The 21993-nt window shown below is 33.3% G+C and overlaps 2 protein-coding genes across 2 annotated transcripts in view; both read right to left on the bottom strand.

Moving 5' to 3' along the window:
• sfxn5a (sideroflexin 5a) overlaps positions 1–13697 on the bottom strand; it is an 87554-nt gene extending 73857 nt beyond the window's left edge. Inside the window, 3 exon segments of the mRNA XM_056471485.1 lie at positions 1713–1789; positions 13463–13572; positions 13636–13697. Coding sequence (XP_056327460.1) covers positions 1713–1789; positions 13463–13572; positions 13636–13697 — 249 coding nt within the window.
• Positions 13392–20547, bottom strand: emx1 (empty spiracles homeobox 1). Its single transcript, XM_056470971.1, has 3 exons — positions 19975–20547; positions 17900–18084; positions 13392–16099 (listed from the first exon to the last, which is right to left on the bottom strand). Exons 1-3 carry the CDS (start codon positions 20315–20317, stop codon positions 15932–15934), a joined length of 696 nt encoding a protein of 231 aa, XP_056326946.1. The 5' UTR covers positions 20318–20547; the 3' UTR covers positions 13392–15931.
• Between the last annotated feature and the right edge of the window lie 1446 nt (positions 20548–21993).

The raw sequence follows: 21993 nt of genomic DNA, 5'->3' as shown, positions 1-21993 counted from the left end.
ATACTGACAGGGGGTGCATTTCCCAAACATCAACGTAACTCTCTGCTGTCAGCTACTAACTATTAGAACACAATGCATTGTTGGAGAAACTAACTGGTCACAACTCTTTCCTGTTGCAACTATTGCAGATGCGGTGTTTGAATGATTGAACTGTCATTAGAAACGTCACACCACCATTAATAATAATGTTCAAGATCAAAATAATATCAGATTATTGCCGTGAATACCATGCACGGCATCCCCAACCAATATTGCTATTTTGTTTATTTTGCGTTATTACTGTATGTGGATTTTGCCATGGTTCTAGAGCACATACAGTATATACATACACACTCTTCAATCACTGCATTAAATCCCAACAAACTAAAATTTGCATAAGGAAATTTGTGTTTGTATAGAATGAAGAATATACAGTTAAAGGCAAAAATATTAGTAAAAAGCATATTGTTTTTCATATATTTATCAAGTAATGTTTAACAGGGCAAGGAGATTTTTTTTAAACAGTGTTTACTGTATTGTTTCTTCTGGGGTTTTATTTTGAATGGAATACACACATTTACTTTTTTTAATAATTTTTTTTTTTCAGATTGACTACAGAATAAACCCCAGTTGTCCAATGACTTTATGAACTAATTTAAAAAATATTAAGAAATATTACATACTTGTCATCATGGCAAAGAAAAAATAAATGAGTTATTAGATGTTTCTATTATCAATATTAAAGCTAGTATGTTGAAAAATGTGTTGAAAAAAATCTCTCCCTTAAACAGCGCTTAGGAAATATTTGAAAAATCATTCCAATGATTCTTATAATTGTACTAACTAATAAACACCCTCAACTAAGGTTTAAGTAAGTGAAATGCATTTATTTTGCACATTAAACATAGCTTGCCAAAGTGTTTAGTAAAAAAATAAAACAAGATGGACAAGACAAACAATAAAATACCTATTAAAATGCTAAAGATACTAAATATGTTTTCAACCTTGATTTAAAAGTAGTAATGGAAGGTGTATTCCGGTTCTATAGATGAGGGCCAGTGACTGAAAATCTCTGTCACCCTTAGTTTTAACAGGTCTGAGGGACAAATAAAAGAGCCCTGTCAGCAGATCTTAAAATTCTAGTTATTGGCCAAGGGGTAAGAAGATCTTTAAGGTAACAACAAAAACAAGAGCTTTAAAAACAAACAACTCAACTGTAGATCTTCAATTTACCCCACTTATTCAGTTGTGTTTATGATCTGTTAACTCCATACTGTATGTCACATGAAGAAACTATGCTTCTAACCTCAGGTCGAAAGCTGTAACTCCAACCATACACATTTTTGACACAGCTGACATACAAGTGATGTATACACTCAAAAAAAAAAATTACATTGGCTGTTTGTTCAAACTACTTAAAAGGAGCTGAAACAACACAATTCCTAAGTTTTTTTTTTTTTTGGGGGGGGGGGGGGGTGGGGAATAACTTAATTGTTATGTTTTATCCATTTAAATTAATAAAAACTAAGTTAACTTAATTCCTTCATGTTGTCCCAACACAAATCAATTGTGTGGAACCCAGCATTTTTTACAGTGTATACAGGAAACACCAAATCACTGATAAATACTGGTAAAAGTGACACTTACAATCACAGTTTGCTGGTGATGGTTTTGGGAAACGCACACCTGAAAAGCCCATGAAATGTTTCTTCACTTGTGTATTCTGACCTCACCTTCTCTCTGTCTGCCAGATCCACGTGTCCGAGCTGGAGCCGGAGATCTCTGCTGCTACACGTTGCCAGATCCTGACCTACAACAAGGGTCTTTAACCAGTCAAAATGCTTGACACCTGCCAACTAATGTTTTTGTCTCTGATGGTAAAATGCAAAGTGTTATTACATTGTTTGATTGCGTCTCGCTGGATTGTTCCTGCTGTGTGTGAATCCTCTCTCAGCCTCACACAGAGACAGACTCACACCACTGTTAATCATAGGATTTCCATGTACTTGGCAAATAGAGGCTTTCAGTATATATACAGCAAAAAAGATATATATATATATATTTTTAATTTCCCCATTATTCTTTTATATTTGCTAATTTATGTACTATTAAAGCTTTCTCTCTCCAACTGTTCTATTAGCAGCCTGTAAATGGCTGGAAATTGTGCTTACAAACTAACTGTGTTAAAATGGTTGGATATTTTAAACACATTTAATTAGTTATTTACACAGAATTGATCTGCCTTTGTGTTATTTTCTTAAAGTGCCTTCACAAACATTAAATTAAGATGTATATTTTTTTTCATTTTGTTTCAATACACTGTAAAACCCAACTGTCAACTTTATCAAATAAAATGAGTGTAGTTAACACAAAATTTACTGAAAGTTAATTCTACTCATTTTAAAGAGTTTTGAACTCCAGTGTTGAAGGTAACGAGTTAAATACCTCATTACTTCAACTTTAAAGGAGCAAGTTCACAGTGCTCATATAGATTAGTTTTTTAACTCAAATGGTTTGTAGCAATCGGTTTCCTCAGACGGTTTGAATTGCCTTAACTTGTTTGGTTTTACACTACTAAGTTGGTTGGAGTTCTCTTCATTTATTGGGTTTTACTGTGCTCAAATAGCTTCATTTACCCAAATGGATTACGTTCACAGTACTCATTAGAATTAGTTTTGAACTTAAATGGTTTGTTGCAATCGTTTTCCTCAAATGGTTTGGGTCACCTTAACTTTTTGGGTTTTACAGTGTAGTGAAGTATATACACTGCGTTCCTACATTATTAGATTTTGGTGCATTAGTCTTATAAACAGAATAACTCAAAAGGTCATGACCTGCACTCGTTGAGTAATTCCGTTATATTTTCTATTTCACTTTCTTCTTAAATATAAACACAAATGTTTCAGCTCAATGTCTTCCTCGCTGTATTTAAACAGTGAATATATATTTTTTAATATTATTGTTTATTAATTTAAGATTTCACATGAAATGGATATGATAAATTGTAAAATTTTAGAATGCCCATAGCATTGATTTATATGGAAGTATGAGTAAATAATTAAGAAAAATATATACATGAATATAAAAAACAAAATTGTGAAACAATATTTTGTTATTCTTTTTTAAATTCATTTATTAGTTTTATTTTATATAGATGATAAATGTTACATTTTACAATACTAGTACTGACTTGCACTACTGGTCCCAAAAGTTTTGGGTCAGTAGGATTTTTAAAATGATTTAAAATAAGCATATCCTGCTCACCAAGGCTGCATTATTTAATCAAAAAATAAAGTACAAATTGTGAAATGTTATTGCACAATAAAATAACTGTTCAAAAGTAGTTTATAATTTAATTCCAATCATTTATTCCGTGATTTTAAAGATGAATTTCAGCTTCATTACACCAGTCTTCAGAAATCACATGCTCCTTCAGAAATCACACTATAATCTTAATATAAATATTTAACAATTTAACTTATATTTTTACATTTAATAAATGCTGCCTTGATGAACAGAATAATTTTCAACAAAAAAACATGGAAATAAAATAATAAAACTGACCCCAAAATTTTAATGGGTAGTGTATATGAAAGTATAAGTAAATAAATAAAAGTAAAAATGAACACAAATGTAAAACAACATTGTTTAGAACGATTAAAATGTTTAAAAAATATTTTTTAAAGGGCACCTATGGTGAAAAATCTACTTTTCAAGCAGTTTGGACAGAAATGTGTGTAAGTATAGTGTATAAACTGTCATATTGGGGTGAAATAAACACACCCAGTCCTTTTTTTTTTTTTTTTTTTTTTTCTCAAATTTAACAACATAAAAACGGTGGACCAATTGGAGCTGTTTTCAGATCTACCGCAACTTTACATAGGAGAGCGGTCCCCCTGCCCACCAATATTGATTGACAGCTGCGCGCGTTAACATGTCCGGTAGTCACGTGTATAATCATATAATCAACACAGGACAAGCGCAAAGCAGCAGGGAATAAAATGTGTGTTCAGTTCGCTAGGATCATCAAACGTGATCAAGGGTGAGTTTGACAAGTTTAAAATGTTTTAAAACAGTGCATGTGTGTAATGAATTACAGCGATTCACTTTAGATGCACTAAATCAGCACAGCCGCGTGTCAAAACAATTATAAAGGAAGACGCTTCAATCGCGGTTTGTGGGCGTTAACTCATGTTTATTTTGTACATTAATATAAGAGATATCCATACAGCTGTGGATATTACCAGTGTCATGTCACATGCCTGCAAAACGAGTGCAACGCGCTCTCTCTCTCTCTCTCTCTCTCTCTCTCTCTCTCTCTCTCTCTCTCTCTCTCTCTCTGTGTGTCTGCATGTCAGAGCTGAGTGTGTGTGTGTGTGTTTATGCGTGCGCTACGTTTGTGTGTATGTGTGTGCGCTATGTGTTTGTGTCCTTGCTGTGTGTGTGCGTGAACTTTGTAATGACATTGTGTGTGACTCATTGTTGCAAATCCACAAAAAATCCATCAAATACTGATTGTTAAAGTTCTTACTGTAGTATTTCTCACACACGTTATGTGAGATCTGCTTCCTGAGGCAGCCGAGGGCGGCGATTGCTGACAGGCACGTGGGAACAGTGGGCGGGGAGGACTAGTCTTAAAGGGCCAGTACAAAAAAACAGCAAAACCTTTTTTCCAGCTATAATATAGACACTTCAAACAGCTATAATAAATAATCTGATAGGTGTTTTGAGCTGAAACTTTACAGACACATTCTGGGGACACAAAAGACTTATATTAAATATGAAAAAAGGGGGTAACCTATGTGCCCTTTAAATGATAAATATGATACCAAACAATGAATGAATATTTTGATATTACATTTTTAAAAATAAATGTAATTCATTAATATGAAATAGATATGATAAATGTTACATCATAGAATGCTAGTAGTGACTTATAAGAAATATAAGTAAATAAATGAAAATTAAAACGAACAGAAATGTAAAACAACACTGTTTGAGTTTGAAACAATTGAATATTTAGATTTTTTTGTGGTAAATTACATATGAAATTTATTTGAAATCTAGTACTGACTTTTATGAAAGCATAATTAATACAGACATAAAGACACACATACATACAGTGCTCAGTGTATATAAGTACACACCTCACAAATGTATGTTTTAAATTCATTAGATTAGTTAATACTGAAGCCAAATCTGGAGCTTATCTAACAAAATAACTTACGATAGTGGTCCAAAATCTAGTACACCCAAATTTATGTTACAGAAAAATATCAAATACAAAATTTAAAAAGGAAATTTCAAGAGAAGCAAAAAAATTGAAAATTTTGTTAAAAGTTTGTAGGTTGTAATTTTTTTTACAATAGGTTGTAATTTTTTGCAATATTGTGCTTGAATTTAATTGTATTATCTTTCGATTTCTAAATATATTTGGTCTTAAAAATATAATTTTAATAAATATATCTGTTTAATAAATCAATTTTGTTTAAATGCATCAAAATACATTGGCTTCATGAGAAATGGATAAAAATGTTCATTTTCAAAATGGGGTGTACTCAATTATGCTGAGCACTGTATACAGTATATTACATTTACATTTATGCATTTGGCAGAGGACTTCATCCAAAGTGATGTACTGAATAAGAAAAAAAATCCATTAAAACTGGAAGAATAATTGTTATATACAATACCAGGTTTATTTAGATGCAATTAAATCAATATTTAATCAAACACTGGGATTAGGACAAAAGGTTTGGAAGAAAAAAAATGCAGATCTTTTTTTAGAAGAAGTTTATCAGACTATTTTTTTTTAGGCTTTTTTTTTTTCATTTTTTGATGTTGGTTATCCCCTTGTGTGCACACAACCTATGCAGTAAGTACACACACTCTAGGGTACAATAAAATGAAATGTTTTCATTTTGCTTTTTTCACAAAAATACAGAGAAATGCTTTAAAAGATCATGATCATGGTTAATAAATGGACACTGTACACATTGTGCTTTTTTCTTTCTTAATATTTGTTCAAATGTTTCTCTGCGATTGTATCTCTGCTTTTTCCTTTGGATGTGTTTGAGTTCTGTTGGCGGGGCCGTAAAATGATTCCTGTAAACTTGTGTTTTTATCAGATAATGGGAGTGGACCTGTGTGTTTTTTACCTGCTCGTCACAGGAACAGATCACAGTGGGCAGTCGTGAGGAGAGACTTGACATGAAGCCGCATGCAGAATCATTAACCGTGCAAGAAACATTTGCACAAAACACACATGACCGGATTAATGAGGGTAACATTAGTGCTCCTTTCTTGTCTTTCCTTTTTGCTTCAAGTTTGATTTGCTTCAAGCTTGATTTAAAAATTAAGATCAAGATACAGTAGTTCAGTCTTGATTTCATATGAACGTCAGAAAGGGAATTTCATGTGAGGACCACAAACAAAACAAGTTATGCCCAAAATCATGAAAATATAATATTTTAAATAATCAAATGTAAATATGTGAAAATTCTTTAAATTAAATTAGTTTGCTCCATTGTTGGTATATGTACTTCAGTACATGAAGTGGCTTCTTTAAAATCTTGTATTGATTTGTTATATTCATATAATATACTGTAAAAAATGCTTGGTTTTACACAATTTCTTTGTCATCCTAACACAAATCAATTCAGTTAACTTAAATCTGTATATAAATTTAAGTGGATTGAACATAAAACAATTAAGTTGGACAGACATATGTGCATGTACGGTGTATAGACCGTCATATTGGGGTGATATAAACACACTTCATCATTTCAATTTAGCAATGGTGGACTAACTGGAGCGGTTTTCAGATCGACCGCAACTTTACGTAGGAGTGCGGTCCCCCCGCCCACCGAATTGATTGACAGCTGCAGGTATTAACATGTCCCGGTAGTCACGTGGATAATCATATATAGTCACGTGGATAATCATATAAACAAGACCAGATGTGCACAAAGCAACCGGGAATAAAAGGTGTGTTCAGTTCTTTAGGATCATCAATCATCATCAAAGGTGATCAAGAGTAAGTTTCACATGTTTAAAATATTTTAAAACAGCATGTGTGTAATGAATGATAGCGATTTAGCTTAGCTTTACTTAATCAGCACAGCCGCGTGTCAGAACAATTATAAAGGAAGACGCTTCAATCCCGGTTTATGGACATTAAATCAGGTTTATTTTGTACATTAATATAACAGATATCCATACAGCAGTGGAGATTAACCTGAATCCTGTCACATTTGCGTGCAAAAAGAGTGCAAAGCTAAACGGGCGCTCTGTCTGTCTGTGTGTGTTTCTGTGTGGGTGTCTACTGCAGTGTGTGTGTGTGCGCGTGAACTTTGTGTGACCCTGCCATGCAACTGCACAATAAATACTAATTGATAAAGTTTTTACTGTAGTATTTCTCACAAACGCTACGTGAGATCTGCTTCCTTTAAGTCTGTCTGTTGTCTGACGCAGCCGAGGGAGGAGATTAAGGCACGTAGAAACGGTGGGCGGGGAGGACTAGCCTTAAAGCAGCATTACACCAAAACCGCCACCCAGTGAAAAAATTTATAAATAGGAATTTAATAAAAGGTATAATAAAAATCTGATGGGTGTTTTGAGCTGAAACTTTACACACACTTTCTGGAGACACAAAAGACTTATATTAAATCTAAAAAAAGGGCTAACCTAGGTGCCCTTTAAAACAGTGCACGTGTGTAATGAATTACAGCGATTTACTTCTTCAGCACAGCCGCGTGTCAGAACAATTATAAAGGAAGACGCTTCAATCCCGGTTTGTGGACGTTAAATCAGGTTTATTTTGTACATTAACATAACAGATATCCATACAGCAGTGGATATTAACCTGTATCCTGTCACATTTGCGTGCAAAAAGAGTGCAAAGCTAAACGGGTGGTCTGTGTGTGTGTGTGTGTGCGTGCCTGTGCGTGTGTGTGCGTGTGCGTGTGTGTGTGTGTGTGTGTGTGTGTGTGTCTCTGTCTCTGCTGCGGTGTGTGTGTGCGCGCGCGTGAACTTTTTGTGACTCATCGATGCAACTGCACAACAAATACTCATTGGTAAAGTTCATACTGTGGTATTTCTCACAAACGCTACATGAGATCTGCTTCCTTTAAGTCTGTCTGTTGTCTGACTCAGCCGAGGGAGGAGATTAAGGCACGAAGAAAGGCACGTAGAAACGGTGGGCGGGAAGGACTAGCCTTAAATGCGCAGTACGACAAAACAGCCCCCTAGTGCAAAAATCTATAAAATAGAATCTTGCAAAAGGTATAATGAAAAATCTGATGGGTGTTTTGAGCTGAAACTTTACAGACACATTCTGGAGACGCAAAACACTTATACTAAATCTGAAAAAAGGGCTAACCTAGGTGCCCTTTAATGAAAAAGATTTATCGTAACTCATGAATGGATTATATTAAGCAGAACTCAAAATGAATGAGTTATGAATTATTTAATTATATTTTTTGTGCTAACTCTTATACTAGAAGCAATTCCAAACCATTTGAGTAGCAATAAAGTTGTTTGGACTTAATTTGTTGAACTCATTGCAATTTGATAACTGAAGTTAAAATGTTTAAGTTACTAATACTTAAAGTTTGTCAACACAAATTATCAACACAAATAATATATCTGTATTTGACTCTCTATATATTTATAGTCGTATAGTTTACAGAACTCAAACCTTTTTGTTTCAAAACTTAAATAGTTTGCTGCAATTGGTTTTCTCAATCAGTTTGAGTTAACTTTACTTTGTTGCTAATGTACACTGAAAAAAGTGTTGCATGTAAAACTGTTGCAAACAATTTATTTGTGTCGAATTTAAACAAACAAATTAAATTTAATAATATTCAACTTAATTTGTTTTTTTTTTGTAATTCAGCCAAAATAAATTATTTACAACCACTTAACGTAAAAAAATTAGTAAATCCAAGGAATCATCTTTGAATATTTTTTTTCAGTGTATATGAACTAAAAATGAACAATGCTTATACATCATTTAATAATCATAGCTTAACATTTACTAATGTGTTGCTAAAATCCAAATTCATGCTTGTTAACATTAGTTAATGCACTGTGAGTTAACATGAACTAATAATAACCAACTCTATTTCTATTAGCTAATGTCAACAAAGATGATTCTGTATACACTCAAAGAATAATTATTGCTGCTTGTTCAAACTACTTATTTCAAAGGAGCTGAAACAACACAATTCTTGAGTTTTTTTGGGACAACTTAATTGTTTCATGTTCAATTCACTTAAATTTGTAAAAACAATTGAGTTAACTTAATCGATTTTAAGGAATGAAGGAATAGTGTGGAACCCAGCATTTTTTACACTGTAAAAAAATGCTGGGCTCCACACTAGGCATGGGCCGGTATAAGTTTCTGGCGGTATAACCTTGGGTAAAAGTATCATGGTTTCATGCTATCATGGTATTGTGATAACTGCTCTAAAATAGGTTAGTTTTAAATAGGTAAAAGTTAGTAAAAAAACAACAGCTTTTTTTCCATTGAGCACAATATATTTCATTTTTAGAAACAACAAACACTAAACAAAAAATATTTTGAAATTGAACATGTAAACATGTCAGGCTGAATATTTAAAATCAATCATTGACTTTTACTGTCTTCATTAGTTTCAAAAACACAGATTTATTTACAATACATGAAAAAAACACTTCAAAAAACTTTATATTCCTTAGGAATGGTATATAATAATTTTTTTGTGGTTTTAATACCTCGACTTTTCCAAACCGCGGTAAACCTTGAAACCAGTTATCCCATGCCTGCTCTACACAGTCGATTTGTGTTGGAACAACGTGAAGGAATTAAGTTACCTTATTCATTTTCACTAATTTGAGTGGATTGAACATTAAAAAAACATTAAGCTGTGCCACACTCCCCCAAAAAGTAAATAAATCAAGAATTGTGATGTTTTAGCTCCTTTTAAATAAGTGGTTTGAACAAATGGCAAATGCCATTTTTTGAGTGTAATAAATGTGTTATTACTAAAATATGCTGTTCCACATAATTCCTTCATGTTGTCCCAACATAAATCGATTAAATTAACTTAATTGTTTTTACAAATGTAAATGGATTGAACATAAAACAATTAATTTGTCCCAAACAAACCAAGAATTGTGTTGTTTCAGCTTATTTTAAATAAGTAGGTTGAACAAGCAGCAAAATGATTTTTTGAGTAATTGTTTATGTTAGTAAATACATTAACTAACATTAACTAAAACAATCATATTGAAAAAGTGTCACAAATAGTTTTTACAATTTAAAATAATAGTTTGTAAACCCATAAGATATTAGGTTGTCATAGCAAGCATCCAGGTCTGTTCCAGGAGAGCGCCACTCCACATCAACAAGCTTTTGTTTACCTCTCATATGCTCTCCATTACACCACTGTGCTTAAAGCATGTCATGCCAAAAGAAAACAAGTTAATTTTATGCTTTCAAAAAATGCAGATGTTATCGGCAAAAACTTGATTTTAAGCTTTCTTTATTAGTGTAACTGTAAATATAATGGTTGCATTTTATTTTAAGGTTTGCTTGTACTTATACAACTTGTACAACTATACAATAATTATGTTATTGTTATTGTTAATAATTCTGACTTCAACTGTATACAGAAAATCAACTTAAAATCACAGAGCGTTTGGAGAAAGCAATGTGCTGAATAGAAGTACATTACAAGTAGCTGATGTAAATACTGATATAAAGATATGCATATTTAAATATTAATAGCTGCAAACAGCATCGCAACACAATAAATCTTTAACTGATAACTGATAAGAAATATCTAAGAAACTGATATTTCAGTGAAAAACCATCACAAAGATTTCTGTGAATGTAAATACATGTTTTCTTATAATATGGCTCGTGCTTTTTCACTTCTAAAAACTACATACAGTTTTTATTTATTATAAACTACATGAAATGCTCCAGTAGATCTACAGATTGCAACTACTGGATATATAGGAAAAGAAAACATACCAAAGACCAATTAACAGGTTTTTATTTATTTTTGCTAAGCAGTCTTTTACTGTTAAAATACTAAAATTGACAAATAATTTTCACCCTGACTGTTCAGCTAAAGTTTGTGCTATCACACACCTTAAAATACACAATTCGTAAGGCCCGTTCACACCAAACATGAGAACTACTGTATAAAGATAACAATATTAACCTCCATACCAACACACAGTATCACAACGTCTGCATGGACTGGAATTTTATTGCCTGTTGCTCAGTATTTTAAAAGGGTTTTAGCAATGTTTGCATCATTCCAAATTCTAAAGCCCTATTCATCTCTTAAAGTAGTAATTATGAAGATTTCTAAGATGAAAATTGAAGTAAATGATTTAGATTTAGAAGCTAAATTAGTGTCCAGCCCAACACACAACATAAACGTGTGCTGCTGTTTTAATTGGTTAGTTCTTCCAAAAATAAAAATTTACTCTCCATTTATTCACACTTAAAAAGTTCCATATCAGTTTTAGTTTCTTTTCGCTGTTGAACACAAAAGAAGATATTTAGAAAAATGTTGTAAATCATTATTAACAAAAATATGGGGACACTTTATTTTAAGGTCTCCTTGCTACACTTTCCAACCACACAACTAAACCTAACCAGCATTCTAGCCCTGTAACTACATAATAAGTACATGTGATTAAGTAATATTGCTCAGTAGTTAAATGAACAGTTTCACTGTAACAAAGTGTAGCCAAAAAAAAAAAAAAAAAACAAACAATGGAAGTCAATGGCAACCAGTTTCCAACATTCTTCAAAATATCTCCTTTTGTGTATTAAAATATTCTAACTTGTTGTAAGCTCAAACAGGTTTGAAACAAGTGGAGAGTTAGTAAACAATGTTAGAATATTTTTGTATTCATTTATCTTTTTAACCCATGTAATTGCCTTGTGTAGCCTAGTATTTTATTACACTCAAAAAAAGAAAGATTTTTGGTGCTTCTACAAACTACTTATTAAAAAAGAGCTGAAATCACACAATTCTTAGGAATTTTGTGGGACAACTTAATTGTTTTATTGACCATCCACACTGTAAAACCCAATAGTCAACTTTATGAAATGAAATGAGTGTAGTTAACTCAAATTACTAAATGTTAATTCTACTCATTTGAAAAGAGTTTTGAACTTAGTGTTGAATAAGATGTTAATTAAATACCTCATTACTTTAGTTTAAACGGAGCAAGTTCACAGTGCTCATATAGATTAGTTTTTTTTTTACTCAAATGGTTTGTTGCAATCAGTTTCCTCAAATGGTTTGAGTTGCCCTAACTTATTGGGTTTTACTGTACTCAGTTGGTTTGAGTTCTCTTGATTTTTTTGGGTTTTACTGTGATCAAACTGCTTCATTTACTCAAATGGATTAAGTTCACAGTACTCATTTGAATTTATTTTTAAACTTAAATGGTTTGTTGCAATCAGTTTCCTTAAATGGTTTGAGTTACCTTAACTTTTTGGCTTTTACAGTGCACTTACATTTATAAAAACAAGTTTACTTAATCCATTTGTGTTGTGACCACATGAAGGAATTGTGTGGAACCCAGCATTGTTTACAGTGTAGGTACAAAAATGCTGGGTTGTTTAAACCAAATGTTGGGTCAAATATTGACAAAACAAACAGTTGGGTTATTTTTTTATTTCTGAATAGGTTACACTTTATTTTAAGTGTCTTTGTTATTGTATAACTACTAACCCGTTTAACTACCAAGTATCTAAGTGTACTTGATTATATAGGCTTAGGATGAGAGTTAGTGGCATGCAAATTGTCACTATAGTAAGTACATGAAACAAGGACAACGTAAAGTGTTACAACTGAATATTTAACTGAATTATTGTGTTTATCCGTATTTCACAAAAGTTGGGTTGAAATATTACAGATTTTTTAGAGAAGTTTAGTTACAAATACCTTAAAATACAGATTTCTATAACAATATTACTTTCTGTACTAATGCACGATAACATTGTTCTATTGTCTGCTGCTTTAATTGTTTATTTCCGATTGGTTGTCAATTTTAATTATTCATCAGCTGATAAAAATTCTTTTGAAATAATTTCTTTGCACCATTTCTTTTTATAGTTGTGTTGCATAGTTTCAATACAACATTAGCAATTCTATCTTTGCATGAACATTATTCCAATTTATATCATTGCTTTATGATGTTATTCACTCAAATAAATTATTTTTTGCTCCTTGTTCAAACTACTTAAAATAAACAAGCTGAATCAACACAATTCTTGAGTTTTTATTTGGAATAACTTAATTTTTTTATGTTCAATATACTTAAATTTGTAAAAACAATTAAGTTATCTTAATCGATTTGAGTTGGGACAACATGAAGGAATTATGTAGAACCCAGCATTTTTACAGTGTTGTTATAATTGTGGTTCAAACTGGACTATTAGGGCTTTAAACTTGACCTTAACTCTTACAAACTCTCTTCTTTTCTTCTGTATCTTTGCTGTTCTCACTGAGGAAAGAGTGCTGATGGGGAATGTCTGGAATGTGTGATGTAAAGCTGCTGAGGATGTGATGTGTGCACCTGCACAGTGGATTGGATATCTGATGGCCTCAAAACAAAACCCACCACAACAATCTTTTTCACCTTGTCTCAATATGCTCCTGTCGTACTTGACAGTGATACTCTGGTGTCATCAGTCTGTGCATTTCACTCTCACAACCCCTGCTCACACTGCAGGCTCAGGGTCATATGTTGAGGTCAAAGGTCTCCTGAGGGTGTTTAACATGATGTTCCTCTGTTTCTTTTGACAGGAAGTTGACGTGGCGAGATGAAAAGAAAGTAGCCAACTGCGTATTAGTATGTGCGAACATTTTATAAGGGTAAATAGTCATTTACAATCACTAAAGTGAAAAAAAAATTTATATGACAAGGTGTGAGCAAGTAATGAGGTTTGTCTCTGAAACATCTTTATTAATTATGGGCATTTTGATCAAGTTTTTTTCTTGAAAATTTGGTGAATGAACACTATAAATGAACTAATGTGTAAATTGGCAAACATTCAGCTTTTGTTTATTATCAAGGAGCTCTTACATAGAAACCATTTACCAGTTAAGCCTACTGAATGACAGCGCGCAATCTCTCTCTCTCTCTCTCTCTCTCTCTCTTTCTGACACACACACACACACACACACACACACACACTCAAGCCTATACACTCCTTTAGAGACCATTATTTACATTGACACATACACCATTGCCTCTATGCTGTCGATTCAGGATGGCTCATGTTAAAACTAGTTGGTAAACTGATTCCTCGCCACTTAAATTATTTCAAGCTAGTTGCTACTGTCATCTCAGATAGTTATTACAATAACAACAAAACTGGACCAATTACATCAGCATATCTTAAAGCATCTGAAACTTCATTTTAGCCAGCAATTTTGAAATTAAGAAAATGTCATTTAAAGCAAAGTTTGGATCCACTGTATATTATGTGTCATCAACTTTGTGCTGACTTTTAAATTAATTGATTGAAATAACTGTGTATTGTGGTTGTTATTGATGTCCCTAAAGTGACACAGACCTTGACACTTTACCGCTTTTAACCTATAGCCATAACACAACCTGTCTTTAACCTTAACCATTTTCACCTCAATATCAGCTAGGCTATTGTTTTGCAAAATATTGATGATAGTGATCAATAGGAACACCATGTCATTTTTACGGGTCACATCTACTATTCACTAAACTAGCCTAAACCCTAATTATAATAGCTGTACTTGGTTCAATCATTGTAGAAAATAAAAATGTGGGGTTGTTTTGCACAAAATTTGCTTCAAACATGGAGAATCGCTTGGGTTATTCATTTAAGCTATATGTTCAACATATTTCTTATTTTAGTTTTATTATAGAACAATTTAATGTGATGATGCCATTGGCCCATGAACACTTCCTGCTTGTTGTCAAACTATTTCATAACCGTAACAAGAGGCAATTCAATGCAATTCAATCATATGTTAACATAAAAAAACTCATAACATTATTTATCAATATGTGGCTCTTTTTAGATTCTCGGAAGTTGTGGAAATTAAAAATCTAAAACAGGAAATAGATTAGGGTTATTGTTATTGTTTACATCCCTCAAAATGGTCTAAAATGGTTGGGTTATTTGTAGCCTATATTTTACACATTTTGGACGCCATAAAAGGATTTCTAAAAGCCAATCTGACCAAGAACTTAATAGGGAAATCTATCCACAACAGAGGATGATGTTTGTCATAAGTTGTTTTGTCTGGCGTTTTAAATGCCTAGGTTTCTTAAATCAGAATGGATTCTGATTGGCTGACAATGATTTTGTTGTTCATCGGTGGGAAAATGCTTTTAAAATGATTCCAGCTGTTTTATTTCATTGTTAATTATCATTATTAATGCTTAATTTAATACTCAAAACTGTTTGTAAAACTATATTTTTATACTTGTAGGTCAGTGGTACGAAGGATACTTAACCAAACTGATGTTGTATAGAAGCAATAGTTGAAGACACCTAATATAATGTGGAACCCAAATAAAAACAACAAAAAGAGCTCAATTTTAAATAATATTTTGTGAAAATTTACTTTTTTACATTTAGATGCATTTCCCAAAAACAAAAAGTGGCAAAAACATATAGACTATAAGAGGATTCTCTTCTTACGGGTGTCACATGTCTCAAACATTGGATAACTCCAAAAGAGGTATGTTAATCAGCTATAGTGTTGGGTCCTGCGTAACTTGCTGACTTTAAATTCATCAACTCATAATTATCATACACACGTGGTCAGGTCCTCTGCGGTTATTTAAGGTTAAATGTTTAGAATCTGAAATATCGTGACTAATAACATTAAATAAATAGTGATTTTCTTGGTCTTGTGTGTTCATTTGGGCAGTGTTTAGGTTGGCCTTAAGCATCAGACATGACATCTATGTCCTCAGATCCGGTCTGTTTGGTGGCAATCCTCCAGCGGTTAATGTGGTGGTTTCCTTTCTTCTTCTGTGTGCACTCCGGACCCTCTTCCTCCAGCTTCTGCCTCTTATACTTGGTCCTGCGGTTCTGGAACCAAACTTTCACCTGAAAACCGGGACAAAACGTCACAAATGTGTTTTGGTAAGTAGGATATGCACATATAGTAGTAAAGCTATGTTTGACACTGGCAGTTCAACCCGCCAGTGGTAAACCGAGATAGACTGATTGATGCCTGCAACAGTTCAAACGCATTTGTGTTCTAATGATCGAACCATTAACAGCCATTATGACACGCGCTTCATGAAACATAATGTTCGCTTTTTTTCTCTGTCGCGAACGTACATCCAGGTTTACGTTTGTTTCATAATACAACAAAGAACTACAAACAAAAAGATCAATTTCTTTTGAGGATAGTCATTTTAAACATATGCCTGGGATAATAGTTTTTTTTCCAAAGATGAAAGGCAATAAATGTATCTGGCCCTGTAATAAATAAATTAGAAACTTATTCAACAACATATTTCACACATTTTAAGACATCTGTGCCTATTTCCTGCCTGTCGTTAGGCAAACATAAGGATAGACAAAAAAATAACCACTCAAAACTAGCAAGAAAAGATGGAATGGGTGCCAGCATTTTTTTTTAATTTATTTCTGAATTTAATCCGCGCTTTAAACATCACAAGATGCTGGGGCGGATAAATACTTGTAGCCTACCTAAATTATAATAGGTTTATGCCAATCTGGTTTAAAACTGTTTCAAGTAAATTAAAACTCGAATTATGTAGGTTTTTGTTAAATTTGATTTTTTTTAATACGATAAAAACAAACAAACAAACAAAACAGAAACCAGAGCAAGTAACTGTGTACTAATTATGTCTACTATTATGTACTATTATACTTATTATGTCGCCTACTGATCGACATAATGACTTATTTCATTCGCACATTGGTTACACTATAAAAATTAAATAAAAATATTCCAATTCATGTTCTTTTTCACAATCATGTCATAAATAAATTTTTGGTTCACTAAGAAACCTTTCATTAAGCTAAAAGAAACATTTTTCATTACAGGTTATAAAAAAATCGGAAATACATTGTTTTCCACCAGAATACAATGTAAAGTGAAGCCGTAGATTCCACAAAAAGCTTTATCCTAAATTTAAGTGTAGCCTATGCGAAGGATCTTTTGGTAGTGTCGCAATGATTGCTATCAAATTAATTTAATTAGCGAGTTCACATAGCCTAATGACGAATGAGTGACATTTAAGAAAATCACTTGGCCAGGTTTTAGATTAAATTTAAAACAACAACTAAATTACCTATTTTTTTTATATTTTTTAAGTAATAAAAATTAGAAATAAGAATAAAATTTTAAATGTAACATTTTAAAACTGAGGGTGAATGGGTTTATGCTACTGGCATCTGAGCAAATCAACTAATCATTCTTTTAAAGTCCTGGCCCGATATAGTCTTGAATTATATCACAGAGCGCATCAAATATCTGACACATGGCCAGCCAGAGTCCTCAGACTCGGAATCTCTGCTATTGGCCCGTTTCTGAATTCAGCAAGTAGTCCAAGTGTTGTTTACATTTTCTTGTAGGCCAACAGCAACAGCTTGTCAGTACAACATTCATCACTGAAAATAAGGAAACGTATCAATCCATCGTCTTATATCCAAAGTCTATTCACTAGTTATAGCTCAGTTGACATTTTGGAGAAATTGTGGTTGCAAAAAATATATAGCCTATATTTCTAGATTGTTATTTTTTGTTCTTAAAGATAACCAAAGGGTATCCATAGGATAACATTTGTGTCTGCGGGGTCGCATGGAGCTATTTTACTTGTGGTTTAAAAATACAGCCAGAAAGTGTGTTTGTTGCCTATTATTAATGTTTACCTGCGTCTCAGATAGACTGAGGCTGTTTGCGAGCTGTTTCCGTTCTGCTCCGACAACATAATGGTTCTTCTCGAAGGCGCGCTCCAGGCGCAGCAGCTGAGACGGTGAGAACGCGGTGCGGATCCGTTTAGGCTTCCTTGCGAACGGTCCATGTAGTAGCAGCGTGTCCTGTGAGACATCGTTCCCTAAGATATAACAACAATAATCAATAAAAGTCTAGAGAACTTGAAGTTAAGTTGACGAAACCCATTAATTTTTTTTAACATAGGCCTAAAATTCCTTATTATTTTATTATTATTATTTTCATTTATAATTGAAATGGTTTGAACTATATATGCGTTGTAATTTTTAAATAATTTACAATAAAAACTTGTTTCGGTATTCGGTTATCGCTTGCTTGATTTTGCACGTATAGGCTAATTCTGGAACACTGACTTATATTTTTGTGATTTATCTGAATGAAACTGAACTGAATGAAAAAATAATGGTAAATAAAACCATAGACACAACATTTATGTCTGAATTAAACCGTTCCATATTTATTGGATAGACGTCAATTATAGGACATAATAATTAATAAAATATTTTGATATATTTTCCCATTTGTATGCCTACGCATTAACATATTAAGTCCAAATAATTTAAGTGTTAAAAAAACGATAGGCATGATCCACGATGGCTTTTAATGTTTCTAATTGGCCGAGAAATTTGCGTAGTTTAACACTAATAACTAGCAGTGCAACCTTTAACCTGATAGTGGATTGGAATGCGTTATTAATTAATTAATTAATTAATTAAAATGTGCTGTGTCTGTCGATTTTAGATATGCCAATGATTTCACATATAACAATTAACCGAATTATTTGTTCAAATTAATTCATTTTTTTCTCATTTACTACCATGAATTATTTTTTTTAAATGTCATCAATGTTAGCTAAATTATTAGCACTTTTAGCCGACTTTTGACTCTTATATTAAGATTTAGCATTATTTCAATTAATGCATTGCTTTCATATTTTTCAGTGCAAAAAACAGCTTGAACACCACATGAATGTCCGATGTATGAAGCTCATCTGTCATTAGTTTTAGGCGATGTGGCAATAATAATATTTCAAATAACAAGTAGGCATAATGAATTAAGACATACGGCCAGCTAATTAATTAATGAAGAAAAAACAACGGAGTAGCCAATAATCCTGTACAATTTGAAAAATAATTAACCAAAGGTAGGGCTGAAAACTCTTTCTCTCTTTGCCGTAAGCGGGAGACAACACGATCTTGTGGAAAATGGCTGGTAAAATCCTGAATTCCCGATCAAGCAAATACCGTTATCAGAACTGTTCTCCTTCGGTTATATATAAGCTTGTAGGAACATAATACATTCATTTTATGAGGTTCGACATTGTGCTTTTGTGTGTCTAAATCTGTGTCCTGCTATAAGTATCGCCTCAGGCCACGGCCAAAGCTGTACGCATATCATTGGTGATTTTTCACTTGCAGCTTATCCGGCGTTTTCCAATACAACTCCAACTATCAATGTTATCCCGCTCCACAGTAGTACAGCCCCGAGCGAGCATTTATGTATTTGGGATTAAAGGGATCGTTTACATAAAAATGAAATTTACTTACCATTTACTCGCCCTAAATTTGTTCCATACCTTTATGTGTTTCTTTTTTGTGTTGAACACAAAATAAGTTATTTTGAAAAATGTTAAAAATCTATAACAACTGGCTTCCGTAATAGGAAAAATAGTAGCACATTACTGGAAGTCATTGGTTGCAATTTTCTAGCATAAAAACTTATTTTGCGTTCAACAGAAAGAAATAAACTCAAACAGGTCATGACAAGATAAGCTTGGGTAAATAATGATAGAATTTTCAGTTTTGGGTGAACTGACCCTTTAAGTTTTACACACAGTGCTTTGTAATGCACATTTTACTTTTATTGAACACTAAGATATAATCAGCAATTACATGCAAAAATGCAGTTTTATTATTTTATTTTGTCACTAGATGAAAAAAAAGTTGTTCAGTGTTTCATAAAAGGCTAATCCGTTGACAAAAATACCACTTACCTTGAAACCGATGTCCAAAAAACCTGTTCCTTAGGACCCAAGGGTAGAAATTCAGTGGTTCACGATGTTGCGTTCCAAAGAAGTGTGGGTGCTGGAGGTGTGTGCTACCGAGCTGGTGTGGGTGCATGCCGAGAGGTGCATGGTTCACAGTCTCCGAAAACACCAGCTCGGGGTTTGGATAGAGCGCGCGGCCTGCAGGGTTTTGGTACCCGTTAAGAAAACTGTCAGCGGGCGCCGAGTAGCTTAGGGCGGTTGGGCGAATAGGATCTTCAGGTGTTATGGGGCTTTCCTTCGCCACCAGAGACTCAATGGTAAAACAGCGCTTCCCCGTTGCCGAGAACATTGTCCGTGACGGAATGACCAGTAGAGTCCAGCTGTTGAGAGAGGCTCACCTTCACGTCCTTTCAGATTTCCTGGAATGACCTATGTCAGAAGTTGTTTATTAGAAGGACATTGTAGTGAAGTCAGATAAAACCTAAATATGAAACACTTTAATAACCCCTATTTCTGCCAATTACTCTATCCATCGATCCACTGGTGTCCACAAATCACGAAAGGAAAAGTGAGAATAAAAGCTGGAGACCCATCTATTTGGATTTGAGGGACGCCACACAGTGTCGTCTCAGATTTGCACTCATTGGATGAAAGCCCTTGGCGCACGGAGCACCGGCGGGTGGGCGGGTCCTTCGTTTATTTGGGTCAGATAATGAACACTATTAGTTTGATCATTCACTTCAAAAGGGCTGCCTCCAACAGGTCAGTTCCTACGCAGTAGATAATAAAAAAAAAGCAATTTTCCTTGTCACACTTCCAAATACGCGAGCCTTCAGGGTATCTGCGGTCATTCAGTCATTCTAGTCAAGCGTTTAAATTATAGCGAAAGATTTGCCTTTTTAACTTTTATTCAGTTAACTGATGCTTTTTTCAGCTATTCATGAATAAATAAGTGATGATGGTGCCGTAACCTAAAATAACCCAAATAGCTAAACATTGCAGTGAGTGTTTAATTTTTTTTTTAACAGAAAAGAAAGAAAAAAAAGAGAAAGAGAATTAAATCAAAGAAAATTTATTTTAAATATTATCATTATCGTATCATAGTTATATTATTACAATGACCGTGGTGCTGTAACCTAAAAAAGCAGAATAACTTATTTTGCTTTGCTGTATGTTTATCTCTGCCCCTGTTTGTGTGTGAGTGTGCGAGAAAGAGATAGACGAAACCCTAACAAGAATAGCCTATTTCGAGGACACAAAATTATAAGAAACAAAATAAAAAATAGGCTGAACCTAGAACCACATTTAAGCTGCATTAAATATGAAATATGAATAGGCTATTTCTGTCGTCTAAAGTTCCAGTGTTGTCCTTAATTACTTCATGCCTGCAATGATGTGAGTTTTTATCTTCGCTTTTCAGTCACATTTAGTAACTTGATGAACTAAGATAATTCAGCGTAAAACAATTATTATTATAAAAATTATTATTATTATTAATATTATTATTATTATTATGTTATTAACCTGCTAATAATAGATACATTATTTAAGAAACAATAATAATACTTTATTTTAATAGTGAGTAATAATAGCCTTTTTTTTTAAATAATAGTCATAATGGCCAATAATATTATTTCTAGATTGTTGTCATTTATTGTTGATTTAAGCTATGACTATATAATGCGAATTCATTCCGGAGAAATGAGTCGTGCAAATTGGCACGGATAAACAGAACAATTCCTAAATAGCCCAATTCGTCCAAAGCGATGCCACTTTTTTATCTGTAGCCTACCAACGTATCACAGTCGTCGTTTAGTCTTTAACTAGTGCCTGTCGATTATAACGAGGGCTCGCTGACCCGTTCACGCAGTAACCTATTAACTTGGTGACTGCATGGTTTCCAGAGCTGCGCTTCGATAAGATCTGATGGGCCTCCTGCACCTGTTTCCAACCTATTCACCCGGTCAGTGCTCGGCTCTACGAGACGACATTGCGCGGTTTACACGACACAGCGGGTAAATTATT

This window comes from Danio aesculapii, chromosome 13 (assembly GCF_903798145.1).
Source record: "Danio aesculapii chromosome 13, fDanAes4.1, whole genome shotgun sequence".
NCBI lineage: Eukaryota > Metazoa > Chordata > Actinopteri > Cypriniformes > Danionidae > Danio > Danio aesculapii.
This window is presented reverse-complemented; position numbering and strand designations above follow the sequence as displayed.

What these genes read in the sequence shown, in the direction of transcription:
- emx1 (XM_056470971.1), bottom strand. Translation starts at nt 20,317, where the DNA reads ATGTTCTCGGCAACGGGGAAGCGCTGTTTTACCATTGAGTCTCTGGTG. An exon ending in TTTTGGACATCGGTTTCAAG is followed by an intron (nt 18,085 to 19,974) that starts GTAAGTGGTATT and finishes GTTATATCTTAG; the next exon opens with GGAACGATGTCTCACAGGAC. An exon ending in TCAGTCTATCTGAGACGCAG is followed by an intron (nt 16,100 to 17,899) that starts GTAAACATTAAT and finishes CCCGGTTTTCAG; the next exon opens with GTGAAAGTTTGGTTCCAGAA.